Below are 24,703 nucleotides of genomic sequence, written 5' to 3'. Positions count from 1 at the left end.
AGCTTTTGGGGTACCCAGGTTGGTGGTCTCGGCCCTCCACGTGGGTGTCTCCTCCACACGCTGCAGGCACCGAGGGCTTGACCCTCTCCCTGAGGCCCAGAACCCCCGGCTCCCCATCCGGCACAGACGAGGAGCCAGGGGAATGCTGGGGAAAGGGCAGGGAGGGAGCAGCCAGACTGTGGTAGAAAAGTCTTTTATTCTTTCGCTCAGGCCCCATCTGGCCCGGCCTGGCCTGGGCCCCGGCACAGCTGAGCAGAGCTGCCCCCGCCCCCTCCCACCTACTCGGGCTTCAGTTTGTCCTCTTTCTGCTCCTCCTCCAGCGCCAGGGCCCGCTCTCGCTCCTTCACCAGCTGAACGCCACAGTAGGTGACAAACAGGACGGCCAGCGTGGTCTGGGGAAACCCTGGGCAGGAAGAGGTCACTGAAGCCTGGGGGCAGACCGCCCCCCCCCACCCCCTGCCGATCAGTGACTCTTCTCTTCCCGTGCCTCTCCCGCTGGACCAGCCCTCCCTACTGAGTCCCTGGGGAGTTGGGGGGAAATGGGGACATTTCAAAAGGTCAGCCCTCCAGGATGTTGCCTGTATCCCCCTCCCCTCTGGCCCTCACCTGTGAGTAGCAGGCGCCGGGCAACCAGCTCTGTGAACTCCAGGCTGTTCAGGCTTACGAGGTTGTACATGATGATAGCCCAGAAGTTCATGGCCCCAAAGACGGCCCGGACCCTGCGGGACATCTGCTCCGACAGAGAGGCCTGCCCAGTCCAGAAATGCATGGTCCGTGCGGCAAGAGGCCCAGGGGAAAGAGGACATGGGTGGTCAGAGGTCTTGCCCACGTGGTCCCTGAGGTCTCGGAGAGTCCCGGGTCAGCTCTCCGTCATTGCTAAAGGTGGGGAAACTGAGGTCTGGAGAGAGGGCAGCGCCCTGACCAACGTGGCCAGGCCTGAGTGTGCCACGCCCCACAGACGGTACGGAGGGCCGGATGCCCACAGGGTGAGCCATTGTCCTGACAGCCAGGAGGGCGGGCGGCGGTGAGAGTTCTGGACTGGGGACCAAGCGTGGCTGGAAGCCCTCCGAGAGCAACAGCGCCCAGCCCCTCTCTGCTCACCTCGATGCGTGCCAGGGGCTCCCGCTCCGCCAGCTTCTGCACCCAGAGCTCAAAGTTGAGGCCAAAGCAGTTAAGGATTGACCACAGGTAGACAATCTCACAAGGCCCAAGCCACAGAGTGGTGACGGCAAAGGTGGCCACTGTGGCTACCAGCTCCGGGATCATGGCAGAGTGGTCCCCACCAATGTGGTCGTACACGTACCTGCGGGAGAGGCGGGAGAAGGGACCGGTGGCAGTGTGGGAGAGGGCGGGCGGGGCACAGGCAAAGGACGCACGACAGGGACAGCCTTCCCCCATGCAGTCACCCGGGCACGTTCAACATCCCCACCCACGGGTGGCGTCTCGCCCTCTTCCCAGCATCAGAATGCGGGGCGCTCCGCCTGGAGCTCCAGCTGCCCTCCAGCTGCGTCCACGCAGTCCCCCAGAGGTCTCCCGCAGACCCACAGCTCCGACAACGGTCTCCGTGCTGAGCCCGGCATCGGCGTCTGTAGCCCAGTCTCCTCCGGTCTCGACTACCCAACTGTCCCCAGACATCTCCCTTGAACGACAGATTCCCCCGTCCCTGCCCAAGCCCACTTCGTCCCCGTCTCGGTCAGCGACACCACCATGCATTCCGTGGCAGGCCAGGGGCCTCAGTGCCACCTTGGATTCCCAGTTCCCATCTCCAGCCGCATCCCTGCCAGCAAAGCCTAAGGGCTCCACCCAGCCCTGACCGCGGCTCACCACCTCCACACGGCCACGCTCGTCCAGGCAACCTCTCCTCGCACGGAGATTGTCCCACGTCTCTTAACTCGTCCCCCTGCCTCTGCCTTCGCCCCCTGCCCTCTGTTCCCCACACAGCAGCTAGAGGCATCTTCTAAGAGGGTGCCTGGGGTCACATCACTTCCACCATCAAACCCTCTCCCGATACCTCTCTGCACTGTAACTACAATAAACTTGACCTCCTTGCCGTAGCTAAGAGATTCCGTGTCCTCTGGCGTCTGCTGCCCCCTGGACGCTAGCACCCGCCATTCTGACCCTCAGACGCAGCAGGTTCCTGCCTCGAGACCTGTGCGCTTTTTTCCCCTCTATCTTGAATTACGTTCGCCAGATCCCCTTCTCTCACATCTCCATTCAAATAGCGTCTCCCGGAGTTCTGCCCAGACGCTGTGGCCGGCTTCTACCCATGATGCTGTTCTGTTTTTCTCATAACACGTGCCACTTTCTAAAGTCGTGTATGTGCTTGTTTGCCTGTGTGTGGTGTGTTTCTCCCCGCTAGACTGAAAGCCCCATGAGTTCGGGGACTTTGCCGTGTTCACGACTGTATCCCCAGTGGCCAGAACAGTGTCTGGCACATAGTAGGTGCTTCAAAAACATTGGTTAGATAAATTCAGTAGGAGACCCACTGGGTAACGACCTGAAGCTCCTCATCGCCAACGGTTTCTTTCCCACTCCACCTCAGCTGCCCACTCCCGTGGCCACACCCCAACTTGGTCACCATCTGAAATTTCACTCATTCCAGTGCTCTGCCCAGCCGCTCCTGGCCTGGCCCCCCAGTTCCAGCTCTCCCGTCTCATGAACACCCACCCTTCCTCATCTCGTGACCCCTGAGTCACTGTCACAGCTAACCTAAAACCCCGTATTTCTCAGCCATCTGGGAGAGGCCAGCCGCCCACTTCCTCCTCACCTGCACCCCAGAAGCTGAGCGCTGATGGGGAAACCCGCACCTCCACATAAATCCGCTACCTCCAACCCGCGTGGGCCCTGAATGCCCGGTTTTCTCCAGGCAGCTTCCCCGTGCTCTGCAGTGGACACGCCACCCTCATCTCTCTGTGCCCAGTATGAGTGGGAGTTGCGGGGGGGGGGGTGTTCTAAGCAGGAGGGCGGAAGACACACAGATGCCACCGCCCTCCAGGCCCCCAACCCTGCGTCTCTCAGCGGATGACCTTGACTCTCACTTCATGGAGCACGCCAGAGCCTTCAGGTGGGACCCCTCACCCTTCCGCCCGAGCCAACCCGGCGTCCGCAGCACGCCGGCTTCTCTTCCTCCTCCTCCCCGGCTCCGGCTCCTTCTCCCTCCTCAGGGACCTCACTCCGTGCAGCAGCCCTCGGACCTGCGTCCCAGCCTCTTCCTCTCTGTGGAGGAACTCCCCCCGCCCCCCGCACCCAAGCCGGCCCGCTGTTTCTTGTCTGTCCCCTTCAGCCACCCCTCCGTCTTCCCCTTCAGCACCAGGCTTCCCCCAGGAGTCGTCCGCAGCAGAACCCCCTGCAGTTCCTCAGTTTCTCCCCACTCCTCGCCTGGCGCCGCTCTCCGGGGAAAGGCTGAATAACCGCCACCAACACTAACGCTCGGTCTCTGGCTTCCTTGACCCCGGCAGCCCCTGCCCCCCTGCCCCCACCAGACCTGGATGGGCTTCTCTTAGTCCCGGGATGTCACACGGCCTGCCTTGTCCCCTGCCCCATGACCACTCCCTTCAGTCCTTTCTGCCTGTTCTTACTCCTGTCCCCCCTGCCCCGCCCCCCCCCCTCCAGAGTTCTTCCAGGCCCACTCCCGGCTGCCCCTGCTTTTCTCTTCTCTATCTTCTCTCCTTGGGACTCACCTCTCCTTGGGGGCACTTAGGGCCCAAAGGCCGCCCACCCCTGTAAGCTCAGAGTTCCATCTGCCCCCCAGACTTCCCCGAACCGCCTCCCGGAGCCTGCTGCCAGGCTCCAACCAGACACTGCTCACACAGAGCCCCTTTCTGGAAAGCGCCCGTCCATCCTCCCAGGCTGTAGGTAGGAACCCGGGAGCCATCTCCCTCTCCCTCCGGATACCTGCGATGCTGCGCCAGGTCCCGTCCAGGCTGCCTGCTGTGTCTCTCTGCTCGACTGTTCCTCTCATCTCCAGGGCCCCGCCCAACCCCAAACCTCTCTTTCGCCTAGACCTGTGCCAGGACCGCCTCACCCCGCTCCCTGCTTCCTCTGGTGGGGGGGGGGGGGTCTTTTAAAACATAGACCACCCTCGGCACCGCCCAAGCAAACACCTGCCCCATGACTATTCCCCCACTCCGCCCTCACCCCGCCCCCTCGCCTCCTCGCCTGCCCGCCGCAACTCACTTGCAAAGCCAGTCGTTGATGCCTCGGTCAAAGTGCCTGTAGGAGGAGGGCGGCGGTGTGTGAGCCAACCAGGAGCCGGGCTCCTGGGGACGCAGGGGGAGGGCCCCCCCGCCGCCCGGGGCGGGGCGGGGCGGGGCGTGGCCCGGCTGCCCGCACTCACGTTTCGGCGAAGACGTAGAGCGCTGTGATGCACTTGGGCGGCTGGGGCGGGTCCAGGTGGTCCAGGCGCGCCACCGTGTTGACGACGCCGAAGAGGACAGCCGCCTTCACCCAGTCATACACCAGGTTTGAGTAGGCGAGGCCAGCTGGGGACAGCGTGTTGTCACGGCCTGGGGGCGTTGCGGCGGCCTCCCCACCCCAGACACCCAGATCTAGGTGGGCTGCCCTCCACTTCCGACAGGACCTTCCCAGGTCCAGGGGAGGTCCTGCTGCCCAGACCGCTCCCTGGGCCCCGGCCATCCGAGGGAGGCCCCGTCCCGCTGTGGAGATTAGCCTGAGGCCCCAGTGAGGCGGAAAGGGCTCCGTCCCTTATGTGTGGCCTTGTGGGACAGAGCGAACAAGTCCCACACATTTCAAAGAAGTCCCTGCTCCTGCTCTCAGGAAGGGGCTGTGCCCCTTGAGGGGTCAGTGTCCCCAGCAGTGACACCGTGATGGCACAGACGGCACGGGGCCCCACCCCTTGCCGGGGCCCCTGGGCACCCACCGAGGGCACTGTCCGGCAGGCGGCTGGCGAACTTGAGGTCGCTGGGGATGGTGAGGATGTAGAAGAAGTGGAAGAAGATGTCCACAGCCAGGATGGCCGCCACGCTGAGGCCCGCCTGCGCCCGGATGTGCCACAGCTCGCCCTCGCGCCTCACCGGCTCCACCTGGCTCACCTGGGGGAGGCCAAGTGTCCCCGCGGGGAGTCACCGACCGCTTGGGAGTCTGGGGGTGAGGGCGACGTGGCTCCGTCCTGGCAGCCCTGCCTGAGGGTGGAGGCACTCCAGGGGGGTCCCTGCCTTGGGGGGAAGACCCAGTCCTGTCCCGGGAGCCCCACTGAGCAGAAGATGGGCCCTGCCTGAGGGAGGAGACAGGTCTCCACCCTGTGATCCCCGACCCAGAGGGAAATGCGGCCCAGTCCTGGGGGTCTCAGGAGGGGAGCCATGCCTGAGGATGGGGACACGGCCTGCCCTGGGCGTCCTACCAGCGGCCGGAGCCCCTGTCTGAAGAGGGGGAGCCAGCCCCGCTCCGGGAGCCCACGGAGTGTGCCCTCACCTGGGCGTGGAAGCGATCGAAGGTCATGATGGGCCCGAAGAAGAAGAAGGGCAGGTAGAAGTTGTACTTGAGCAGGTCGGCGAGGGAGTAGCGGCGGTCAGGGTGGGCACAGCTCTCCAGCGCGAAGCTGGTGCAACGCAGCACCGTGAAACCGCTGCCCCCTTGAAACAGCACCTCTTGAAGATCAAAAGTGCCCGTTACAAACCCGTTCTGGATGGGAGAGAACAGGCCGCCGGCTCACCAGGTGCCCCTTGTCTGTGGGAAGCCCACCCAGCTTGCCCCTGGGGCCCCGCCTGGTCCTGTCCCTTCTCCCTGCAGGTCAGCATGGGCCGCTCAGGGCCAGTTTATGTTACGTGTGGGGGATAAAGCAGGGAATGAGCTAGACACGCCCCTGCCTTGGTGGAGGTGATCTTCTTGCAGGCAAGGCATAGTTCAAGCCCAAAGGCTTGGAGACGCCTGGGAAAGTGGAGGACCAGCTTGGGAAGACTTGGGAGGTGAGGGCTTTGGATGAGGGAAACGTTTGGGGTCCTATCCCTGTACCCACCACTCCTGGCCCTCCCTGTTGCGCACCTGCCAGGAGATGAGGGGGTCCAGCTTGAAGGAGGCAAGGCTGACCATGCCGAGACCCAGACAGAGCCAGGGCTGACCCAGGAGCGAGGCCACATAGAGGCTGACGCAGTGGCCGAGCAGCAGCAGCAGGTACCAAGGGCCCATGGTGCCCGCCACAGCCAGGGCCCCGTACACGGCGTACATCCAGGAGCGGAGCTGTGGGCAGGGAGAAGGCTGCGTCGCCCTGGCCACACCCCTGGGGCTGGGACCCTAGCACGGGTTTCCCACCACCCCTGCGGCCGAGGAGGGGCTGGTGGGGGAGGCTGGGGCGGCTCAGGTCATGCTCACCTGGGGGGCCACCATGGTGCAGAGTTTAGCGAACAGCACGTGTCCGGAGAGGGCGAAGAGGATGACGTTGCGGAAGGAGGTGAACCACATCACCCACTCGAAGTCGGCCACGTCCTGGGGCGGGCCGGGCAGGTTAGGGTGGGGCAGAGAGGCGGGGTGGGCCGGCCCCCGGGCAGGTCAGAGTCCCAGCACTGTCCCAGCCCCCGTGTTCTTCTCACACATTAGAGCAGAGCCACGGCTGGAGGGCCCTGCCTTGCCCTCTGAGGGGAGTACCAGGCAGGTACAGGAGTGAGACAGACAGGAGTGAGAGGCACCGTGCGGGCTGCCCAGCCCCTCAAAGCTCCCCTCTCCCGGCACGTTGCCTGACACCCCGGCATGATCGCATTGTTCCTGGGAAGGACGGTGCCGGAGGCCACTGCTAAGGCACGTCCTGATTTATTTCCTAAATGGGCAGGGGCTGGGCAGGAGGGGCTCAAGCCAGAGACCCTCCCCACTGGGAGCCCTCTGAACATCTGGAATGCGGGGGACTCAGGAAGGGTTTGGGGTCAGAGAAATGTGCCAGGGGTCAGGCACCCTAGTCAGGGGCCCCGGGGCGTGGACGACCTACCATCTTCCGACCAATGTACTCCCAGCCCGGCCGCACAGACTCCCGGAAGGCCTTCCTGTGGGCCCCATCTGGAACAGAGCGTGCGGGGCCTCAGGGGAAGGACCTCCTCCCCGAGGCTGTGCCTGCCCCTGCGAGGGCTGCCCCTTCCCTGGGAAGCCTGAGCCTCCCTTTGCCCCTGCTTCCCTCTGGGTCTCCCTGTGTGTCTGAGTCTGTCTGTCTGTCTGTCTGTCTCTCTCTGGCTCTGTGTCCAGGTCCCTGTCAAGCCTCTGCAGGTGCCTCCCTGTCCTGTACCTGGCTCAGCCCAGCCCCCAGGGCCGAGGGCATCCCCTGGGCCTGGAGCCTCTAAGTCTCTGGCCTTGCTGGCTGTTGGGACCCCGAGGGCCCAGGAGGAGAAGGGACCCGCTCCCTTGCCCTGGGCCCCAGCTGTTACCTTGCGAAGCCTCGAGCAGGCCCTGGCCAGCGTAGGCCAGGGCGCCGCTCAGCACCAGAGAGTACAGGCCCAGCTCCGCCGCCGGCAGTGCCGTCTTGACGCCCATCGCCTGGAAGGGCTGGGGGAGACGGACTGGGTGAGGGCACCGCTGACCCCCAGCCCTGCCTAGCCCCCCACCTTAGGGTCCCCACTGAGGTGGGGAGGACCCCCTTCTTGAGACTGCCCCCTTGCCCCTTGGGGTCTTGTGCCATCATCCTCCTGCCCCTGCCCCGGACTCCTCTCAGGCCTCCCGTCATCCTGGCCGCTGCCCTGGCTCCCGCCTGTCCTGCTGACACCCGGCAAGCGTAGCCTCCACCCTCAGCCTGCCTTCCTCACCTGCAGTTACTCCCCACACCTTGCGGGAGGCTGGTCCCCACCCTGTGCTCAAACCGCCCCTGCCAAGGCCTCAGACGCCCTTCACGTGGAGGATCCCCATTGGCGTCACCGCACTTTGTTTCTGGCCCCCCGGGTCCCCTGCCCCTCAGTGCCGAACGAAGCCCCGCCCCCTCCCACCCCCTCCTCTGACTTCCTACCCTCCTGAGCCACCTTGACTTTCTGTGACCTCCCAGCACCAAGCCTCTGGCCTCTCACTGACCCCCATTGCCCCAACCAGCCCTTGAGCCCCAGCCTGCCCTGCCCCTGGGCCCTGCCTGTGTCGGTGGCTGCCCCGGGCCACCCTCTCGGAGCTCTGTGTGTGCAGGCCCTGGCTGCCGGCTGGGGGCTGTGCTATTTGAAGAGCTGCCCTGGGGAAGCGGGAGTGGGGCCAGGCGGGCACCAGGCGGGTGCTGGCCGCTGTCCAAGGTGCTGACCGGTCTCGGGCCCAGGGTGAGTCTAGCCACTCCCTTCCAGCAGAGCCTCCTTAGTCCCCAGGAGTTCTGCTGGGCCATCTCAGCTAGCGCCGATTCCCTTCCTATCTGACTCAGGCTTGACCTTCCCAGGGGTCCCTTGGGTGACGGGCTTAGCACCCAAATCAAAGGCAGGAATGTGTCTCGGCACCCTCTGAGGCTGGGCTGAGCCAAAAGGTAGCAGACACCGCTCTGTTGCCCCCTCCCCAGACCCCTCCCAAATGTCCCTCACCGAGCCGGAAAACGGCTGCCCTAGGTCGGCACTGTCCCTCTCACACAGATGGAGGGGCCAGGGACCTGAGAGGCGCGGGGACCTGTCAAGGTCACGCAGCCAAACCGGGACCCTGGACAGGACGGAGTGTTCTCAGGGAGCCCCTCCAGAGTCACAGATAAGAGACGACCAACCACTGCTGCCCCTTCCCACGCCGGGGGCCGCGGGCCTGGCTTCTGCAGGGCCGGCCGGAGGGCCGGGCCGCCACCTTGTCGGCGGTGGGGGTAGGGAGGCCCCGAGGATCAGGTTAATGGAGCAGGAGCTTGAAACCGGAGCACAGTGAAGAGCCCGCGAAATAGCTTTGTCAGCTGCCTCCCACTCGCCACTTTCCAATTTTAGCTCCCCATGGCCCGAGCGGGGTGTCCCCACTGAGGCCTCCGTGAGCAGGGCCAGAGCCGGTCCCCAGCCCGGGACCTCTCCCAGTAGACCCTCAGCCCTGGGCCAGCTGGTGGACACACAGGTGCCCCCCATCCCCTGACCCTGCCTGCCTTAGGTACACCTGGGGGCAGAGCCCACTTTGGGACCTGAGGTCTGAGATGAGGAGCCTGGGGTGGGCTCTGAAGGTCTCAGGGACCTCACAGTGGCTGCACCCCCGCCTGGCACTGACCTTGAGGAGGCTGTGAGGGACCCTGGCACACCGCCCACCTCAGGGCTCCGGGGTCCTGCGTCCGACCGTCTGTCCGTCCGACCAGCTGGACTCTGGGGCCAGGGTGGAGTGGGTCCAGCTCTGGGGTCCCCACCCCCTCGAGACCGTGAGAGGTGAGTGGTGACAGCAGGAGACGGGGAGGAGGAGGGCAGGGAGGAGGTGGCCTTCCTGGAGCGCAGCTGAGCGGAGTGGGGCGTGGAGCGGAGCCGAGTGCTGCAGAGCTGCCGGCCACGGGGAGCCAGCCGCAGGGAGGATCTCAGCGGGGGGAGGGGGGAGGAGGGAGGAGGGGAGGGGGTGGCCGGTGGCTCGGACAGCGACACCCGGGCCTCACTTCAGCCTGCCTCCCCTGGTCCGTAGAGCCTGTGCCTCCCTCTCACTGCTAGCCTGGACCCCCCTCCTCCAGGAAGCCTTCCAGGTGGCCCCTGCTAGTCTCCCCAGGCTTGTGATGCCTGCCCGCACCACACACACACACACACACACACACACACACACACACACTTTCATGCTCGGCCCCATGAACCCCAGCCTGCACCTTTACAAGTGCACTCCCAAGGGCTGACCCAGGGCAGACCATCTTGCCCTGCCCTGGTCCATTTCATCGGGCCAAGAGTCCTGGATGGCCAGGTGTCAGGTCCGGGGGAGGACTACCTTGCCTATTAGGATTCAAACTGGCACAAGAGAAGTTGTCGAGGGACCCCCGTGCTCCAGCCCTGTCCCGTGGGGAGCTGCCCGGGTGGAGGGGTGCTAGCAGAGCCACCTGGCCAGGCTTGAGTGGGTGTTTGGCGTGGCTGGCATCCTCTCGATGGCAGGGTGGAGGTAGATGGCAATGTCCCTAAGCAGCTGGGCCCCCTTGGAGGAAGGAGTGAGGTGGGGGCCAGGACCCTCACCCTGGGCAGGGGCAGCCAAAGCCTCCGTGCAGCCTACTGATGGGGCCGCCCCAAGGACAGGAACTTCCGATCGTCCCCCGTGGGGATGAGAGCCTCAGAGCCTATGGAGGAACTGCTCACGCATGTGTGTGCCAGGCCAGGCTCTGGGGTCCAGGACTGGAAGCCTGACTGCGGTCACAGGGCAGGTGCCGGAGCCACTGCTGGTCCCAGCCCGGCCACGGGCTCCGAGGGGCTGCCCCCAGCCCCAGCAGGGGCACCTGGAGGACCTGAGCAAGGCGTGGGAAGGGGAGAGAGGCCCAGACCCGCCTGCTGCACCTTTAGGCAGGGAGCTCCCCGCAAGCATGCAGACACGCTGGCCCAGAGCAAGAAGCCAGGAGACCCCAGTGCACAGTCCCCGCGGCAACAGGAGGCCAGCACCATAGTCCCCGACCCAGAGAGGGGTGAACTCGGAGCGGTCATTGCACAGCGCGGGGGTCGGCAGAGGCCTGCGGCCAGGGTCCTGGGCGCTAGAGGAGGCCAGCACCCGGGAGGGGTGCTGTGGGAGTTAGGGAGGGTTCCTGGACGGGGGTGGGGGGCCACTGGAGCAGCGTTCTGAGAGTGTCAACGGTGGTTGGGAGCCAGTTAGTCCCAGTAGTCTGGTGCTGTTCTGAGCCCGTCCCTGGACCAGCCCTTCAAGTTCACCGCAACCGTGGGGAAGGCGTTGCCTTCAGCCCCAGTGGGGAGAGAAGGAGACGGACGCGGCAGCGGCTGCGTGGGGAGCCGGCCCGCCAGCAGCCCGACCTGGCGTCCTGTGAGAGGGCGGCTCAGGGAAGCAGGTGGGCGGTTTAGCTCCCCAGGGAAGCTCGCGAGTCCAGCCCGTTCCCTTGGACCCAAGCTGCACCTCGCATGTGTGAGCACTTTCCGGAGCCTCAGCTCCTTGCCTGTAAAGGGGCGGACTTCCGGCCCTCACCATACTGGGCTCCTGAGGGGTTCGACGACTCCCGCCAGGACAGGGGCTTGGCTCACTGAGTTGCTCACAGGGAGGGGCAGCCCTGGCAGGTGTGGCTCAGTGGGTTGGGCAGCATCCTGCAAAATGAAAGGTCGCTGGTTTGATTCCCCATCAGGGCACATGCCTGGGTTGTGGGTTCAGTACCTACCTGGTCAGGGCACTTACAGGAAGCAACTGATCGATGTTTCTCTCTTACACTGATGCTTCTCTCCCTTTTTCTCCCTCCCTTCCCCCTCTCTAAAAATAAATAAATAAAATCTTTAAAAAAAAAGAGGCAGGACTCACACACAGCACACACTCACCGGAGACCCCCCTCACAGCGGGGTCTGTAGGGAGCTAAGCACGTGGGGGATGCCAGGTGGGGTGGAGGGCTGGGGGGCCAAGGCCGGCTGCCCCCCGAGTGAAGGGTGGTGGGAGGAGAGTGCCCGCTGTGGGCAGGGAAGTGAGGGACAGGAAGCTGGCCGGGGTGAGACCACACCAGCACCTGCGGCCACAAGAGCTGCTGGGCAGGACGCGGTGGGCTGAGCTCCTTGTCACCCTCAGGGTTGTTGTTGTTGTTGTTGCTCCAGGTAACAATGTAGGGGAAGTATGCTGGCTGTGTTTTTGTTGGTGTGTGGGTCTGTGTGCATGTGTTGTGTTGTATGTTGCCTACAGCATGTGGTGGGTGTGTACATGTGTAATGTGTGTTCTAGGTGTGTACCCATGAGGCTCAGGGCCTGAGACGGCCTGTGTGGAGAGGGGCTGGGCGGGCAGAGGAGAGGACAGGTTGTGGGCCAGTGGCGGGCTGGCTGGGGGAGGGGATGGAGGGGATAGGCTGGCTGGCCGGGCATGGAGCCCAGAGGAGAGGCTTGGGGGCAGTGGGATGTTTGGGGCTTGAATCAGCCTGAGCCCCACTGCGGTCTTCTCTAGCTCAGCTGTGGTGCCCCAGAGGCCCCCGTGGGGACAGTGGCCAAGCCACACCCGTGGCTCAGCCAGGTCTCACCTGTCGGTGCAGGAACCTGAGTACCCAAGCCCTGGGCCCCAGCCTGGGGTGCAGCCAAGGAGCACCCTCACGTGAGACGTGAGGCCTCTTTGATTGTCCTCACCCCTCCCCCTGCTGCCCAGTGGCTCTGGGCGGGGTGCTCCCCTCTGGGAAAGGCCAAGTCCAGCCTGCTGCCCACTTGCTGGAGGCCTCAGGGCCCCAGGGACAGGTGGCATTAACCTGGACAGACCAGGCTGCCCCACTCCCCACCTGGCCCACCTGGGTCAGATCCTTCAGGGTCCCAGTCCTTGGCCCCTTTGACAACCCCTCCTTCCCTTAAACATCCTGCTTCCTTCCCCCCTCCCCCTCTCACACCTCAAGGTGATATGGAGAGCCTCCCCCACCACCCAGTGCTGAGCACCCACTGCTGAGCCGAGCACCAAGCACCGGAGGGAGCAGGGCAGGTGGGGGCTCTGAGGGGCCGAGTCCTGGCTTTGCACTTCCCTCCCCCGCCTGTGTCCTCCAGCTCCCCAGCCCCGCCAGGGCCCTGGGCTCCCCAGGCTCTCTGACTGCAGCAGGAGCTCCCGGAGAGCCGCAGCAAGTCTGGTCGCCGAGAGGCCGGCGTGTGGCCGGCATGCACTGGCCCTGCATGCAGCCTGGCCGGCTCAGGGTGTGGTAGCCTGGGCCTTTGCGGAGCTCAGGGGCCGAGTCTGCCTCCCCCAGACCCCCCCGTGCCTTGTGCAGAGGAGCTGCTGGGTTTGTTGAACTGACAGAGGCTCGTGTGCATCGAGTGCCAGCTGCCCTTCCAGCACTTGACACTTTCTGACTCAGTGGCTCCTGAGGAGACAGTCTGTGGGACCTGGCACAGGCCTGGTGTCACTAGCCTGGGGTGCTGCTGATGGCAGGTGCCAGCAGGTGCCACAGGGACCCCTGGCCCGCAGCTTCTCGGCCACACCTCCAAGGCCGCTCTTAGGACCTGGAGATGGAAGCAGTTGTCTTTCCACGCGCCTCTGGCCCAAGCAAGGACTGAACGCCCGGTCTGAGCTCTGCAAGATGCCGGGGAATCGGTGTACCACCGGATGCGCAAACTAGACTCATTCGCCATGTCTGGCTGCAAGCTCCCCCTTTCTCCCTCCCGTAAATTCTGTTTTATCTCTGCGGACCGGAATCAATCTACTGATGCCTGTCCCTTGTACACAGGTAAACAGCAGGCCAACTGTCCGCGGAACGTCTCTGAGTTATTCCCACACAGCAGCCCCGGGACAGGGCTCCATCATTGCCCCTCCACCCCCCACTTTACAGAGGACTTGGAGGCTCAGGGAGGCAAGGCCACACAGTCGGTGAGTGGGGAGAGACTCGCCCCACACACCCCACCTGTTCAGGCCCCAGGACTGGATGCCCCCTCCTCGCTCAGACCCAGGCCGGAGCCAGGAAGGGCAGCAGAACCACCCCTGAGTGGCCAGGGTGTGAGGCCTGCCGCCCCGCGCCCCCCTGAGTTGGCCCCTGCCGCTCCGTCCGTCCCCGAGGAAGGACGGCTGGTCCCATGCCTGCTTCTCCCTCCCGGGAGGGCCAGAGTCTGCACCCCACACGCTCAGATGTCCCTCTGGGGTCCCCTTTCACCGGAAGGTGAAGGTCCCAGCCCCGGCCTGGTGTTCTGGCTCTGCATGTGGCCCTTGGCTGGTGTCACGCGGCCCCTCCCAGGACAGGCCTCCCTCTGCACCCTGCACACCATCCCCCCTCACAAGGGATCAGGGAAAGGCTTCTCCCCTCCAGACACCCTCAGGGCCCAGCAGAATCGCCTCTTCATCCTCACGGCCCATGTCACCCCATGCTAGGTCGGGGCTCCCGGACTTGGGGGTCAGCACAGACTCCCCCCACAGCTGTGTCCCTGAGGAAGGACCCGAGCAGACAGGGTCCCAGGAGCCCTAGGGGGCGGCGCCTGGGGAGGGGTGCTTTCTGAGTCTGTGCCCCCGAGTTTGAGAGTCACAGCCAAGTGACACGGGGCCCGGTCTCCATGTGTGGGAATGGGTGTCCGCACCCACACCCACGCCGGCGGGCACACAGGCCCACGTGGAGGGGCCACGGCCCGTCTGTGGGTCTGCGTGTGCACGCCGGCGGCCGGTGCTCCTGAGCCCGGGCCCGTCTGCACGTCTGCATCCCTGCGTGGGCCTGTGTGCGCACAGGTGGGGCCGCAGTGTCTGGGCTGGGCTGGGGGCTCCCCCGAGGCAGTGCCCACCCCCCGCCTGACCGTGCTGCGGCGAGGGAGGGGCACCCTGCCTTCACCTGGGCTCCCACCCAAAGCTCCAGCCCAGCCCCACCTCCGGCCTCCGCCACCAGCAGCCTCACGCTGCTGCCTTTGGAAGCAAGTGGAGGGGCCTCTTGGAGCCGCTGTTGGGGGTGGACCCGCCCAGCTGCCCTGAAGACTCTGCTCCACGGGAGGACCCTGCTTTGGGGTCGGGCAGGCTCCGCTTCTTCCCGGGAGCCTCAGTTTCCCCACGTGTAAAACATGGTGACGATCCCCTGGGTCACGAGAGGACTGGACGGGCTCAGATTCCCACACCCGATGCTCACTCACCGAGGGCTGCGGCGATTATGAAAGTAATCGTTATTATTACAAGTTCAAGGGTTTGCATCTGAGGCAGAGTCCTGAGGAGTGGGCCGAAAGGCAGCTGGGAGTGCTGTGCCCCCGGGTCGGCAGAGGGCGCGGGTGGCCTCAGATGGAGCCGTGAGGGCTTCGGGCATGCCCGGTGGGAGGGGTGTGCGGGGCTGAGTGGTCTGGGGGATGCCCCCAGCCCAGAGCAGGAGGGCTCTCCTGGGCAGAAGAAGTCATGTGGGCACGCAGCGGCGCCAGCTGGGCCCTCGGACAAGGGCGATGAGCCCTGCCCGAGAGACGGCATCCGTCCGCGGCCAGCTCACTGCCCCAGACGTGAGCTGCTGCTGCTGAGCAGCTTCGGGGGCCTCTCCCTGCCGCAGCCTCATCCGCCCAGGGGCTCCCCCAGGGCTCCAGCGGGGCTTCTGCCTTGCGCCCCTGGCCTGTGGGTCGGCTCTGTCACCTTGGGGAGCCTGTTCCAGGAGCAGGGGCCAAGGTGGCTGCCCCCTCTGGCCAGGGTGACACTGGGCCGCCGTCCTAGTGCTTGTCTGCCTTCTGCTGCCGCAGGGCCTGCAGGAAGATGCTTTTCACCTGGGCCAGGGTCTCGTGGTACATCTGGAAGTCCTCCTCCTTTCCCCGCAGGGCGCTGCCCAGGGCGGCCCTCAGCGTTTCATTCTCCTCCGCCTGGATGGCCAGCCTGCACCGCACCGGGAGAGGGCGCGGTGAGGCCCGCGCTGGCGTGCGTGCGTGCCCCAGACCCTGGGGTGGGGCTGCCAGCACGGCTGCTCCTCGGGTGCAGGTTCTCTCTGCCCCGTCCCCTGCTCCCCAAGGACCCTCAGGAGAATACCACGTGAGGCTCCTCTCTGCGCCCACCCACAGCCCTGGGCCGGGTACCAGGTAGCTCCCCAAAATGGTGGCTGCCACAAGGATAGTATTCATTTGGAAAGGTTTCCCCTCCTTCCTCTCCCATCATTGCATTTGACCTTGAAAGGTTTAGCGGAGTGAAAAAGCAGGTTTGGCAACCCATGCATAGTAAAACTTCCACTAGGACTGCGGGGTTATCGGGGTCATGGCTGAGTCTCTCTGCCTCCTGAGGGCCAGTCGCTGAGTTACAGGCCTACCAGCCACGGCCCAGCGGGGCCAGCCTTCTGGGCAGAGGGAAGTCAACGGGGAGGGCCTCGGTCCTTCTGCTCACTGAAGCACCTCCACCCAGACCACGCCACCCTCCAGGAGGGCAGGACAGGGAGCACCTGGTGGTCAGCTCCTCCATCTGGGACTCCACGGGCACGCTGGAGAGCTGGCTGGCAGGGGGGTCTTTCCTCTCGCTCCCGTTCGGGTTGTGCCTGGTGTTGGCGCCGGGCAGACCTGTGGGGCAGCGGCATCACTGGCTGTGACCCCTGTCTCTCCTGCCAGGGGTCGGCTCTCCCAGGTCGGGGGGCCTAGCTGCTCAGCAGGGGGTGAGCCTAAGGCCTGGAGGCCCCCCACCCTTGGGGACATGTTCCTGAGGGCCCAGGAGGGCCAACAGGGCTAAGCCCCAGGACCTCCCTCGGCCTGGATTCGCAGCAGCCCCTGGAAGGCCCCCGTGAGCCCTGGGCCTGCTGGTGAGAGAAGGGAAAAGGAGACCATGCCCCCCCCCCCCCCCGCCGCCGCCGTCTCACGGTGTGATGTGATCTGGGCCGGGAACAAAGGCCTGAGTGTCCCTGCCTGGGGCAGGGAGGGGAAGTCCTAGGGTGCTGGGAGGCAGGGCAGCACCCCCACGGGAGAGCCTGGAGGACGGTGGGTTGGGATGTCAGAGGGAGGCAGGCCCAGCCCCTCCACACTGGAGATCCCCCTCCCTGGGGGTCAGCCACCCCAGGACAGCTTCTGGCTCCAGCATCCCGCACCCCAGCCTGCCCCAGCCCCATGAGACGCTAATGCTGCTGGCCTGGCGACTGTCCTTTGAGGACCTCTGTGTCCGAGCAACAGACCATCTCATTTAGGACAACAAGCCCCACTCCGCAGCTGGGTGTGGTCGTGGGCCTGGGACCTGGCCGAGGCGCGGGGGGCAGAGGTGACACAGGCCACCTTAGGGGTCCTGCCTTAACAGGCAGGGAGCGGGTCGTCCCCTTCCAGCTGCCGGCGGGGGAGCTGAAGCAGCCCCCTCAGACCACAAGACGGAAGCTGAATGTCGAGAACAGTGGCGCACACGACAGAGCAGCCCAGGTCCCCAGGCCTGTGGAGAGGCCCCTCCAGCCCCGCTTACGACGACGACAGCAGCGGCCGTGGGAGGCAGCAAGGGATTGCCCTGCCGGTCAGCTGCTGCAGCCTCCCCAGCGACCCGCCTTGCCCCACGACCAAAGTCAGCTGGGACAGAGGGTTGAGGACCCGGGGTGGGGGCGGGGGGTGGTAGCCAAGGACATTCAGCAAGGGCCCTGCCACCTCATGCTGAGGGTTCGCAGGTGAGCTGGGCCAGGGACACCTGGGGCCACGGCGCTCTGGGGCTCCTGGTTCTGACTGGGAGGTGGGAGGAGGGGTGGTGGGGGGAGGACACGCAGCAGCAGGGGCAGGCCGAGCCCCACCCTGACGGAGGCCCCTGCTTCCCAGGTCCTCCTCCACGGGCCTCCCGCCACCGCCCCCGGGCCCCCCAGGGCAGCCCCACCTGTTTTGCTGCGGGAAGCGGCTCTCTGAGAGCCCGCCGCCGCCCGCCCGGGCTCCAGGCGCATCTTCTCCACGTGCTGCTCCAGCACCACGGCACGCTGCCGCTCCTCCTGCAGCTTCCGCTCCGACGCCAGAAGCTTGCCGTCGCTCTCCTCCACCCTGGGGACCGGAGGACACGCGAGGGGCTGCCATGCGCGCCGGCAGGCTGTGCAGCAACCCCCCCCCCCCCGCCCACAGCCCACCCACCCGCTCCGGCTCTCAAAGGGGTGCGCACGTCTCACACGGTGGCGGTGGCACCCGCTCTTCTCCACGTTTGTCGCAGTGACGTAGTCCCACAGGAACGCGCACTTAAAAATCCCACCGCTCTCCGGGGCTTAAGATGAGGACACCTGCCCGCCCCCCTCTCCTCCTCACTCCCAGTCCCTGCTCGCCAGAGGCAACCACTTCCAGCGCTTTCGGCTGCCGCCGGGGCTGTGCGCTGCCTTGCTTCCACAGGTGCGTGTGCTGCTACTCTGAAGGGTTAAACAGAACCCTCTGACCTCCCGCCGTGCAACAGGAATGCGCACCCCTTACCCGATAACAACAACGGTACCACCTCTCCACCCCGCAGTGTGGTTACATGACCGTTTTGGGGGGGCTGAATTCACAGGAGGTGGAGTATTGGTTTCTGCTGCTGCCGTGACAGATGGCCGCAAACAACACAACAGCGTACAGTGGCACAGATTTATGGTCACAGGCCTCTAAGTGGGAGGGTCCAGCTGGTCCTGGTGGGAGTCTCTGCCCCAGGCTCCACAAGCCACGTCCAGATGCTCGCTGACCTGGGCTCCCACCTGGAGATCCCGGGGCAGAATCCACTTCCAGGCCCATCTGGGTCGTTGGCGGAATTCGGCTCCGGTCGGAGGACGGAGCTCCCCGTTTCCTGCTGCTTGTTGGCGGGGTCACTGTCACCTTTCAGAGGCCGCCCGGCCCCTCCGTGGTCCCAGCCAGGCAGGGACCCTTCTCGTGCTGCGAATCTCTCTGGCTTCCCGGCATCTCCCTGACAGAGCCCCGCGGGAGAAATTCCTTTCTTTGCTGTTAAGGGCTCAAGCGATGACACTGGGCCCACCCAGTAATCTGAGATAATCCTCCTGTGTTAGGGTCCATAACGATAATTACACCTGCTTTGGCCATATAATAATATAAAGAGTTTGCAGGCACAGCCGCCGGGCGCGAGCGGCACGAGGGCCACTGCCCCCCACCACGGGGCTACGGTGGACATGGAACGGCTACATTTTCTCTCTTCATTGTTGCTTCTCTCGGAGCTAGGGATTGCTTTCTGTTTACTGTTGTCTACGGTTATTCTTATTGTTCTCTTCTGTACACCTGCCATGAATTCAGGGGCCTTGAAGACCTCGCTGTTCGGTTATTTCGCTGGAAGGACTTGTTTCATTGCATCGGGACCCGGGCTGCTACGGTCTTTCCTGCGGCCGGGCGTGGCATTTGGTGATGTTAAAGGCTCGGCCAGAAGGCCGAGACCCCCTGAGATGTAGCCCAGGCAAAGGTTACGTGCACACGCAGATCAGCGTGGCCGCCGGGAAGTCGACAGCGTTGGGGGGACATGGTCTCGGCACCGCGGGGAGGAGTGGAGAAGGAACTGAGTGGTGACGACTGTGGGGAGCGTGCAACTGCTCAAACAAAACACGATGGGAGCACAATGCGCAGCCTCTCACACGAAGAACCCACACAACCTAAAGACCCATCGGCAGGGAAGGGAGGGTAGGAGGTAACACGCCCGTACCGTGGAGCGTGACAGAATGGGGGAGGGGAGGGCTGCACTGTGCAGCCCCGTGGCGGCCGCGTGAGGCCGCGTGCAGCTATTTAAGTGAAGATTAGTGAGCACGGGAGGGAATTAAAAATTCAGTTCCTCGGTCACACCAGCCTTATCTAAATGCTCAGGAGCCACGTGCGGCCAAAGAGGACCCCGCGGGCCAGCGCAGACACAGCCCATTTCCACAGAACAACGGAAAGACTGCTGACCAGCACCGCTCCCGCGACGCGAGGGGACGTGTGGAGGAACTCTGAGTGTGCAGACGAAATAGACCCGTGAGTCACGGGCCGGTGAAGAACAGCAGGCGCCTCGAGAATCCGTATAAACCCCTGACGTAAATAAATGCTACATAAATCGTCGTGGGTTAACGCAATACAACACTCCGCAACCGCAAAAAGCATCTGTACTGACAGGAGGAATGCCTGCAATGTATCACTTAGCGAAATAAGTGGCAGAAGACTGTGCATAATATATGAACTAACTTTAAAATGTATGATATGGAAAACTTAAAAACAAGTCCATACTAGCGCTAATGCAGTTCAGCCCGTGTACTGAAGCGGGAATCTTTGGCAGTGACCGACTCATTATCTATGGGAAAGGGGCCCTCATTCTTTTGTTACATTTTTCCCTGATGCTTGCCTATAGGGAGCTGTTCTGCATGCATGGAATTGTAGCTCAACACCTGCATGGAAAACCAGTAGGGAGTGAGTGGCACGCAGGAGCCACAGCCACAGATAGGTTCTCCCGTGGGGAACCAGGCTTGCACCGTACCTAGGCTGCTATGAGACTTGCTTTTGCTAAAACTCCCTCACCCGGAATTGAGGCAGCAAGGGCTTACTGCAACTTCCTCAAATCTGTGCTCAACCTCCCAAGTATGGAGCGTGACCGGTTCAACCACTTTTCCCCTGCGTCTGCAACACCCTTCTCTTTGAAGTAATTAGCAACATTCTTTCCTTTGGCATCTGTAAAAGGTGAATCACCTGCATCGAACCTGTGCACAGTAAATGAGGACCATCCTCAATGTAATGTACCCAGAAAAGCAATAAAAGCCTGTCCAGGCAGGGGCCGGGCCCTCTTTCTCACTTGGAGAGCGGCCACGCCGTCCCTTTTTCTCCACGGGACTTCTGTGGCCCGTGGTCTCGCGGCCACAACACACGGATCCTGCCCGCCAGGATCCACATCACTTGCATTTTGTTTAAGTTGGTATCCCATTTGTGATGGGGGAATAGCAAAAGAAACCAACGGCAAACACCATATTAAATGCTAAGCACTTTGTGAGTTCCCACAACGTTTAGAAACATTTGGAAACAAGACCAGCACTCCTGCGCTCAGGAAATCCTAAACCCATCAATTAGCATAAATGACCAGTCGGTGACCACTACAACCCCAAAGCTCCACGGCAACAAAGGCAGAACCACTCTGGGGAAGCCCTTTCGCGACCCGAGAACTCCCACGAGAAAAAAATTTAAAATACACGGGAGGTGAGCTCACAAAAACAACACAAAAATGCAAACCACACGGGAGACAGTTCACCATGAGGGGCTGTCAGTGGGTGTTACTTAGCCCCCTAAGTAAGGAAGATGACGGAGCAACTTTAAAGGGACTGAGTGAGTTGAAAAGCGTGAAAAGAGAAAGGCAAGACGCCTTCATGAAAGAGCAAATGCTACAAGAAAGTGAACGGGAGGTTTTACACAAAAAAGAATGGCTAGACATGGAAAACACAGTTATTAAACTGGGTTTCATGGCAGATGAATTACAGCTGAAGGGAAGGAGTGAGCCAGAGACAGAGCTGAAGAAACCACAGTGGAATTAGCCCAAATATTCAGAATGTTTAAGAGTGGAAGAAAAGATAAGAAGATCTAACACATAGTGACTAGAATAGGGACCATGGGGGAGGGGCAATATACAGATGGAAGTCCTCGGAATGAAAAGCACACTAATTCCTAAATAGCAAAAATAAAATAAAATAAAAATAAAATAAAATAATAAAATAATAAAATAAATTAAATTAAATTAAAAATAAAATAATGTAAAATAAAATAAAATAAATAAAATAAGATAAAATAAAATAAAATACCTGGCACATCATAGTGAAACCTCAAAATGTCAAAGACAGAGAGACTCCCCGAAGAAGCAGCCAGAGAGGAAGGGCAGATACATCTATAAAGTAAAAACGTCAAGCCCATAACACATTTCTTTGTAGCAACAGCAGATGCTTAAAGACAGAGGACTATCACAGCCTCCAGGGGCTGAGGAAAAACACCCACGGGTCTACCTGGAATTCTATGCCCGAGTATATTCTCCTTGTCGAGAAGGCGTAACAAAGACACAGAGTTGCAAAAATAAGCAAGGACTTCAGAGTTGGCCCTTCCTATGGCCTCTCCCAACTAAATAAAGGATGCACAACAGTAAAGAAAACTGAGTAGAAGGAAAAAAAGAAAAGATTGAGATGCAAGAAGCAAGAATGAGTGGGAAGACATTTTCAAGCACGTTGGCAAAAGTAAGTGAATGTTGACTGTTTTTTAACCTGACAAATGTGGAGGGTTTCTTTCAGAGGATTTAAAAACAGAATGTAGAGGACTATTAGAAAATAGTAACATGAAGCCCTGGCTGGCGTAGCTCAGTGGATTGAGCGTGGGCTGCAAACCAAAGCATAGCAGGTTCGATTCCCAGTCAGGGCACATGCCTGGGTTGCAGGCCACGGCCCCCAGCAACCACACGTTAATGTTTCTCTCTCTCTCTCTTTCTCCCTCCCTTCCCTCTCTAAAAATAATAAATAAATAAAATCTTTTTTAATAATAAAAATTATTGAATTAAAAAATAGTAACATGAAAGATGCACGTGGGGAAACCCCAGCTAACATAGACTAAATTTATTCTGTTGCTCAAAGTGACAATAAAAAACCCACTGACCTTAGACTTTCTGAGTTTCACATTATAACGTGAAGGGTAAGCACTAAAAGAATAGAACGTATAACTTCCAAACTTGTATACAAGATGGGGAAATAAAACGTGATCCATCCAAAACTGTAAGGGAGAAGAATGAAGAGAAAGAGTAAAGAAAAATCATGCCAAGTGGGAAATATAGAGATGACTGAACTATTTCCAAATATTACAAAAATGAGAATGTATTGACCTTTGCTGTTCAGACACAAATTCTCAGATGGAAGTTACAAACACAGCAAACTACGTATGAGATCTGTCTGGGAAAAGCCCAGCCATTGTTAATATAATGAGAATAGTTTGTGTGACGTCAATGTAACCTGGCAGCCCAGGAGAGTGGACTGGAATGCGCATGTGTGAACAAGGACGACTTCACTGTACTAGTCAGTGGGGGCAGTGGACGCTGTTGAGTGAGTAGGTGTACTGTGTGGCTGTCGCATTCAAAATGACTAAGTAGAGCAAGGAATCTGCAACAAGTTGTGTGTTAAGCTTGAACATTCCTCCGCAGAAACTATTCGGATGATGCAGAAGGCCGCAGCTACGGGCAACTGGTGACCAGCAGCTTCATCATGACAATGCACCTGCTTGTGCATCCCGTCTCTGCAGAGTGTTTTGGTGAAACATCAAATCCCCCAGGTGACTCAGCCCCCGACAGCCCACATTTGGTACCCTGCGACTTCTGGCTTTTCCCAAAACTAAAATCACCTTTGAAAGGGAAGAGATTTCAGACCCTCAGCGAGATTCAGGAAAATATGCCTGGGCAGCTGATGGCACCTGGGAGAACTGTGTGAGGTCCCAAGGTGCCTACTTTGAAAGTGGCTGAACTACCACTGCCCTGTGTACAACGTTTCTTGTATCTTCTTCCATAAATGTCTCTCTTGTTCACAGCATGTGGCTGGGTACTTTCTGGACAGGCCTTGCGCATGCTTTGGAAAGAGAGAACCGTTGTGTCTGCAGCCGCTGTGCCGGGGGCGGTCTCCCCCACAGAGGTAGATCCGCTGAGTCATCCTGGCTCCTGGAGCCCACACGACCCGGGCGCAGCTCGAAGGAAATGGGACAGAAGCCCGAACGGACTGTGTGTCTTCCACCTGGTGGACCGCAGGCTTGCACTGTCCATCACCTGTCCGTCATTGGCAGAGCACTGCCGTTTCCTCTCTGCTGGACCTGAGCGGGCTGCAACTCAGGTCCTCCCCCACGTGCTATGGAAAGGACAACAGGTAACGCCGGCCACGCGTCCCTGCTGAGGTGGCGGCTGTCTGGCGACCACTTGCCGGCACCCCCGACTGCTCAGGTAAAGGTACGCCTTGCTTCTCGTTGACAAACTGTCTCTCTCCCATCGGTGAGCTCCCGGAGGTACTTCTGGTCCAGGGAGGGATGCACAAGCGACCGTGGCCAGCTCGACCTTCTCTCCTGGGGCCCACGGGCACTCAACCTGGAAGCCTCTGGGCCTTCGCCACGAGAGGGGCCCAGGGGAGACCGCCCACGGTTCCTGCTGCCACGGTCCCTGGGCCTTCGTGAGCTTCTCTGCTGCTCCGTGCCTCAGAGCCTGCCGGCGCCTTCCAAATATCTGCCCTCCCCTTCACTCAGCCAGAGTTGGCTTCTCTGGCCTGTCACCGAGGAGCCCTGACTGATGTGCGAGGTGGCCCGGGAGGGCAGAAGCTCAGCGGTGTCCTTTATCCCGTCACGGTGCAGGTCGCGTGGTTAGGCCATGTGTTGGAGCGGGCACCTGCCTTTCTTGCCAAAAGGGCCACTCAAGTGAGGAGCGCTGATTTATCTGAATGGAAGCCTGTCAACAGCCCCTGGGGGTGGGGGAGCCGTACTGCTGGACGGCAGCCTGGGGCCGCACGCCTCCCTCGCCCTCCCTAGAGGGGCCCCAGCGCCCAGCTCGCGCTTGCTCTCTCCCTCTTTGTCATGTCAGGCGCCAGTCTAGCCGCCACTGGTGCCCAGGACGGTGCCACACTCACCGTGGACTTTCAGTGTCGGGGGAAACTTGGCTGGTTTAACCACTCCGGAGAGTCTCTCCCCTGAGAGGCCCCCCTCCCGTCTCCCTGACTGCCACAGCCCCATCAGGAGCACGCAGGATAGGGCAAGCCACAGAGTGACCACAGGGCCCCCAGGCTGTGGGGCACTTGGGTGGGGACATGAGCTGTGTCTGGGGACGCCCTGGGCCAACACCACGGGAGCCACACTCTCCAGTAACGTGGGCCCAGTTCTGGACGGGGCGGGTCCTGTCCCAGAGGTCTGGCCGGCCACCCCGCTCCTGGCCCACGTAGGCCCAGGAAAGGGCGCCCCTGAGCCCAGGTGTTACCGTTTCTGCAGGACGGAGACAAACTCGGTGAGCCGGTCGCGTTCCACCTCGGTGGCCTGCCAGAGAGCCTTGAACTCCGTCACCTGAGCCTGCCAGCCTTTCTGTTCGGGGGAGTCCGAGAACCTGGGAACCAGGACCGGAGGGCCAGGGTCATGTGAAGGGCCACCTGAAGACGCACTTACCCTGGTGGTGGTGGGACAGGGCTGAGGACAGTCAGGGACAGTCAGAAGGAAGCCAACCCAGTCCCCCTCAGCCCTCCTGGCCCTCCTGCCCTGGCCACCTCCTCAGCCCACCAGCGCTGGCTGGCCCTGCTGACCAAGCCTCCAGCCCTCCTGCGGCTGGCTCCAATCCCAGCCTCCCCCAGGGCTAGGGCTGCACCAGCACCTCTGCCCATCCCACACCTGCAGGGGCCTGGAGT

At 61.8% G+C, this 24,703-nt stretch overlaps 2 protein-coding genes across 5 annotated transcripts in view; both read right to left on the bottom strand.

The window, feature by feature from the left end:
• Positions 1 to 263: 263 nt before the first annotated feature.
• HHATL (hedgehog acyltransferase like) lies at positions 264 to 9,374 on the bottom strand. 4 transcript variants are annotated; one of them, XM_045857271.1, is made up of 12 exons: positions 9,165 to 9,374; positions 7,365 to 7,482; positions 6,935 to 7,002; positions 6,328 to 6,441; positions 6,001 to 6,195; positions 5,431 to 5,640; positions 4,880 to 5,051; positions 4,337 to 4,481; positions 4,177 to 4,212; positions 1,102 to 1,303; positions 607 to 748; positions 264 to 403 (listed from the first exon to the last, which is right to left on the bottom strand). In XM_045857271.1, the coding sequence occupies exons 2-12, from the start codon at positions 7,468 to 7,470 to the stop codon at positions 279 to 281; spliced, it is 1,515 nt and encodes a 504-aa protein (XP_045713227.1). In that variant the 5' UTR covers positions 7,471 to 7,482; positions 9,165 to 9,374; the 3' UTR covers positions 264 to 278. The 4 variants fall into 4 exon arrangements, with proteins under 4 accessions (XP_045713227.1, XP_045713225.1, XP_045713228.1 ...); XM_045857269.1 differs by having other exon boundaries at positions 9,127 to 9,373; XM_045857272.1 differs by lacking the exon at positions 9,165 to 9,374 and adding an exon at positions 8,481 to 8,609.
• A 5,291-nt stretch (positions 9,375 to 14,665) lies between these two features.
• The window catches only part of CCDC13 (coiled-coil domain containing 13), a 38,883-nt gene continuing 28,845 nt past the window's right edge, over positions 14,666 to 24,703 (bottom strand). Inside the window, exons 13-16 of the mRNA XM_045857235.1 lie at positions 24,286 to 24,408; positions 17,230 to 17,387; positions 15,842 to 15,956; positions 14,666 to 15,288 (exon numbers count right to left, since the gene is read on the bottom strand). Of these exons, the coding sequence (XP_045713191.1) occupies positions 15,129 to 15,288; positions 15,842 to 15,956; positions 17,230 to 17,387; positions 24,286 to 24,408 (556 nt within the window). The 3' untranslated portion in view covers positions 14,666 to 15,128. The remainder of the gene's footprint in view (positions 15,289 to 15,841; positions 15,957 to 17,229; positions 17,388 to 24,285; positions 24,409 to 24,703) is intronic.

Source organism: Phyllostomus hastatus, unplaced genomic scaffold, assembly GCF_019186645.2.
Source record: "Phyllostomus hastatus isolate PE091 unplaced genomic scaffold, TTU_PhHast_1.1 phas_scaffold_129, whole genome shotgun sequence".
In the NCBI taxonomy this organism is placed as follows: domain Eukaryota; kingdom Metazoa; phylum Chordata; class Mammalia; order Chiroptera; family Phyllostomidae; genus Phyllostomus; species Phyllostomus hastatus.
Note: the sequence above shows the minus strand (reverse complement) of the source record. Positions and strands in the feature narration are given on the sequence as shown.

Excerpts from the sequence above, each read along its gene's own strand:
- HHATL (XM_045857271.1), bottom strand. The coding sequence starts at position 7,470 with ATGGGCGTCAAGACGGCACTGCCGGCGGCGGAGCTGGGCCTGTACTCT. Across the intron at positions 5,052-5,430 it reads TCGATCGCTTCCACGCCCAG|GTGAGCCAGGTGGAGCCGGT; the intron begins GTGAGGGCACAC and ends GGCCTCCCCCAG. Across the intron at positions 749-1,101 it reads AGCCCCTGGCACGCATCGAG|GCCTCTCTGTCGGAGCAGAT; the intron begins GTGAGCAGAGAG and ends TGGACTGGGCAG.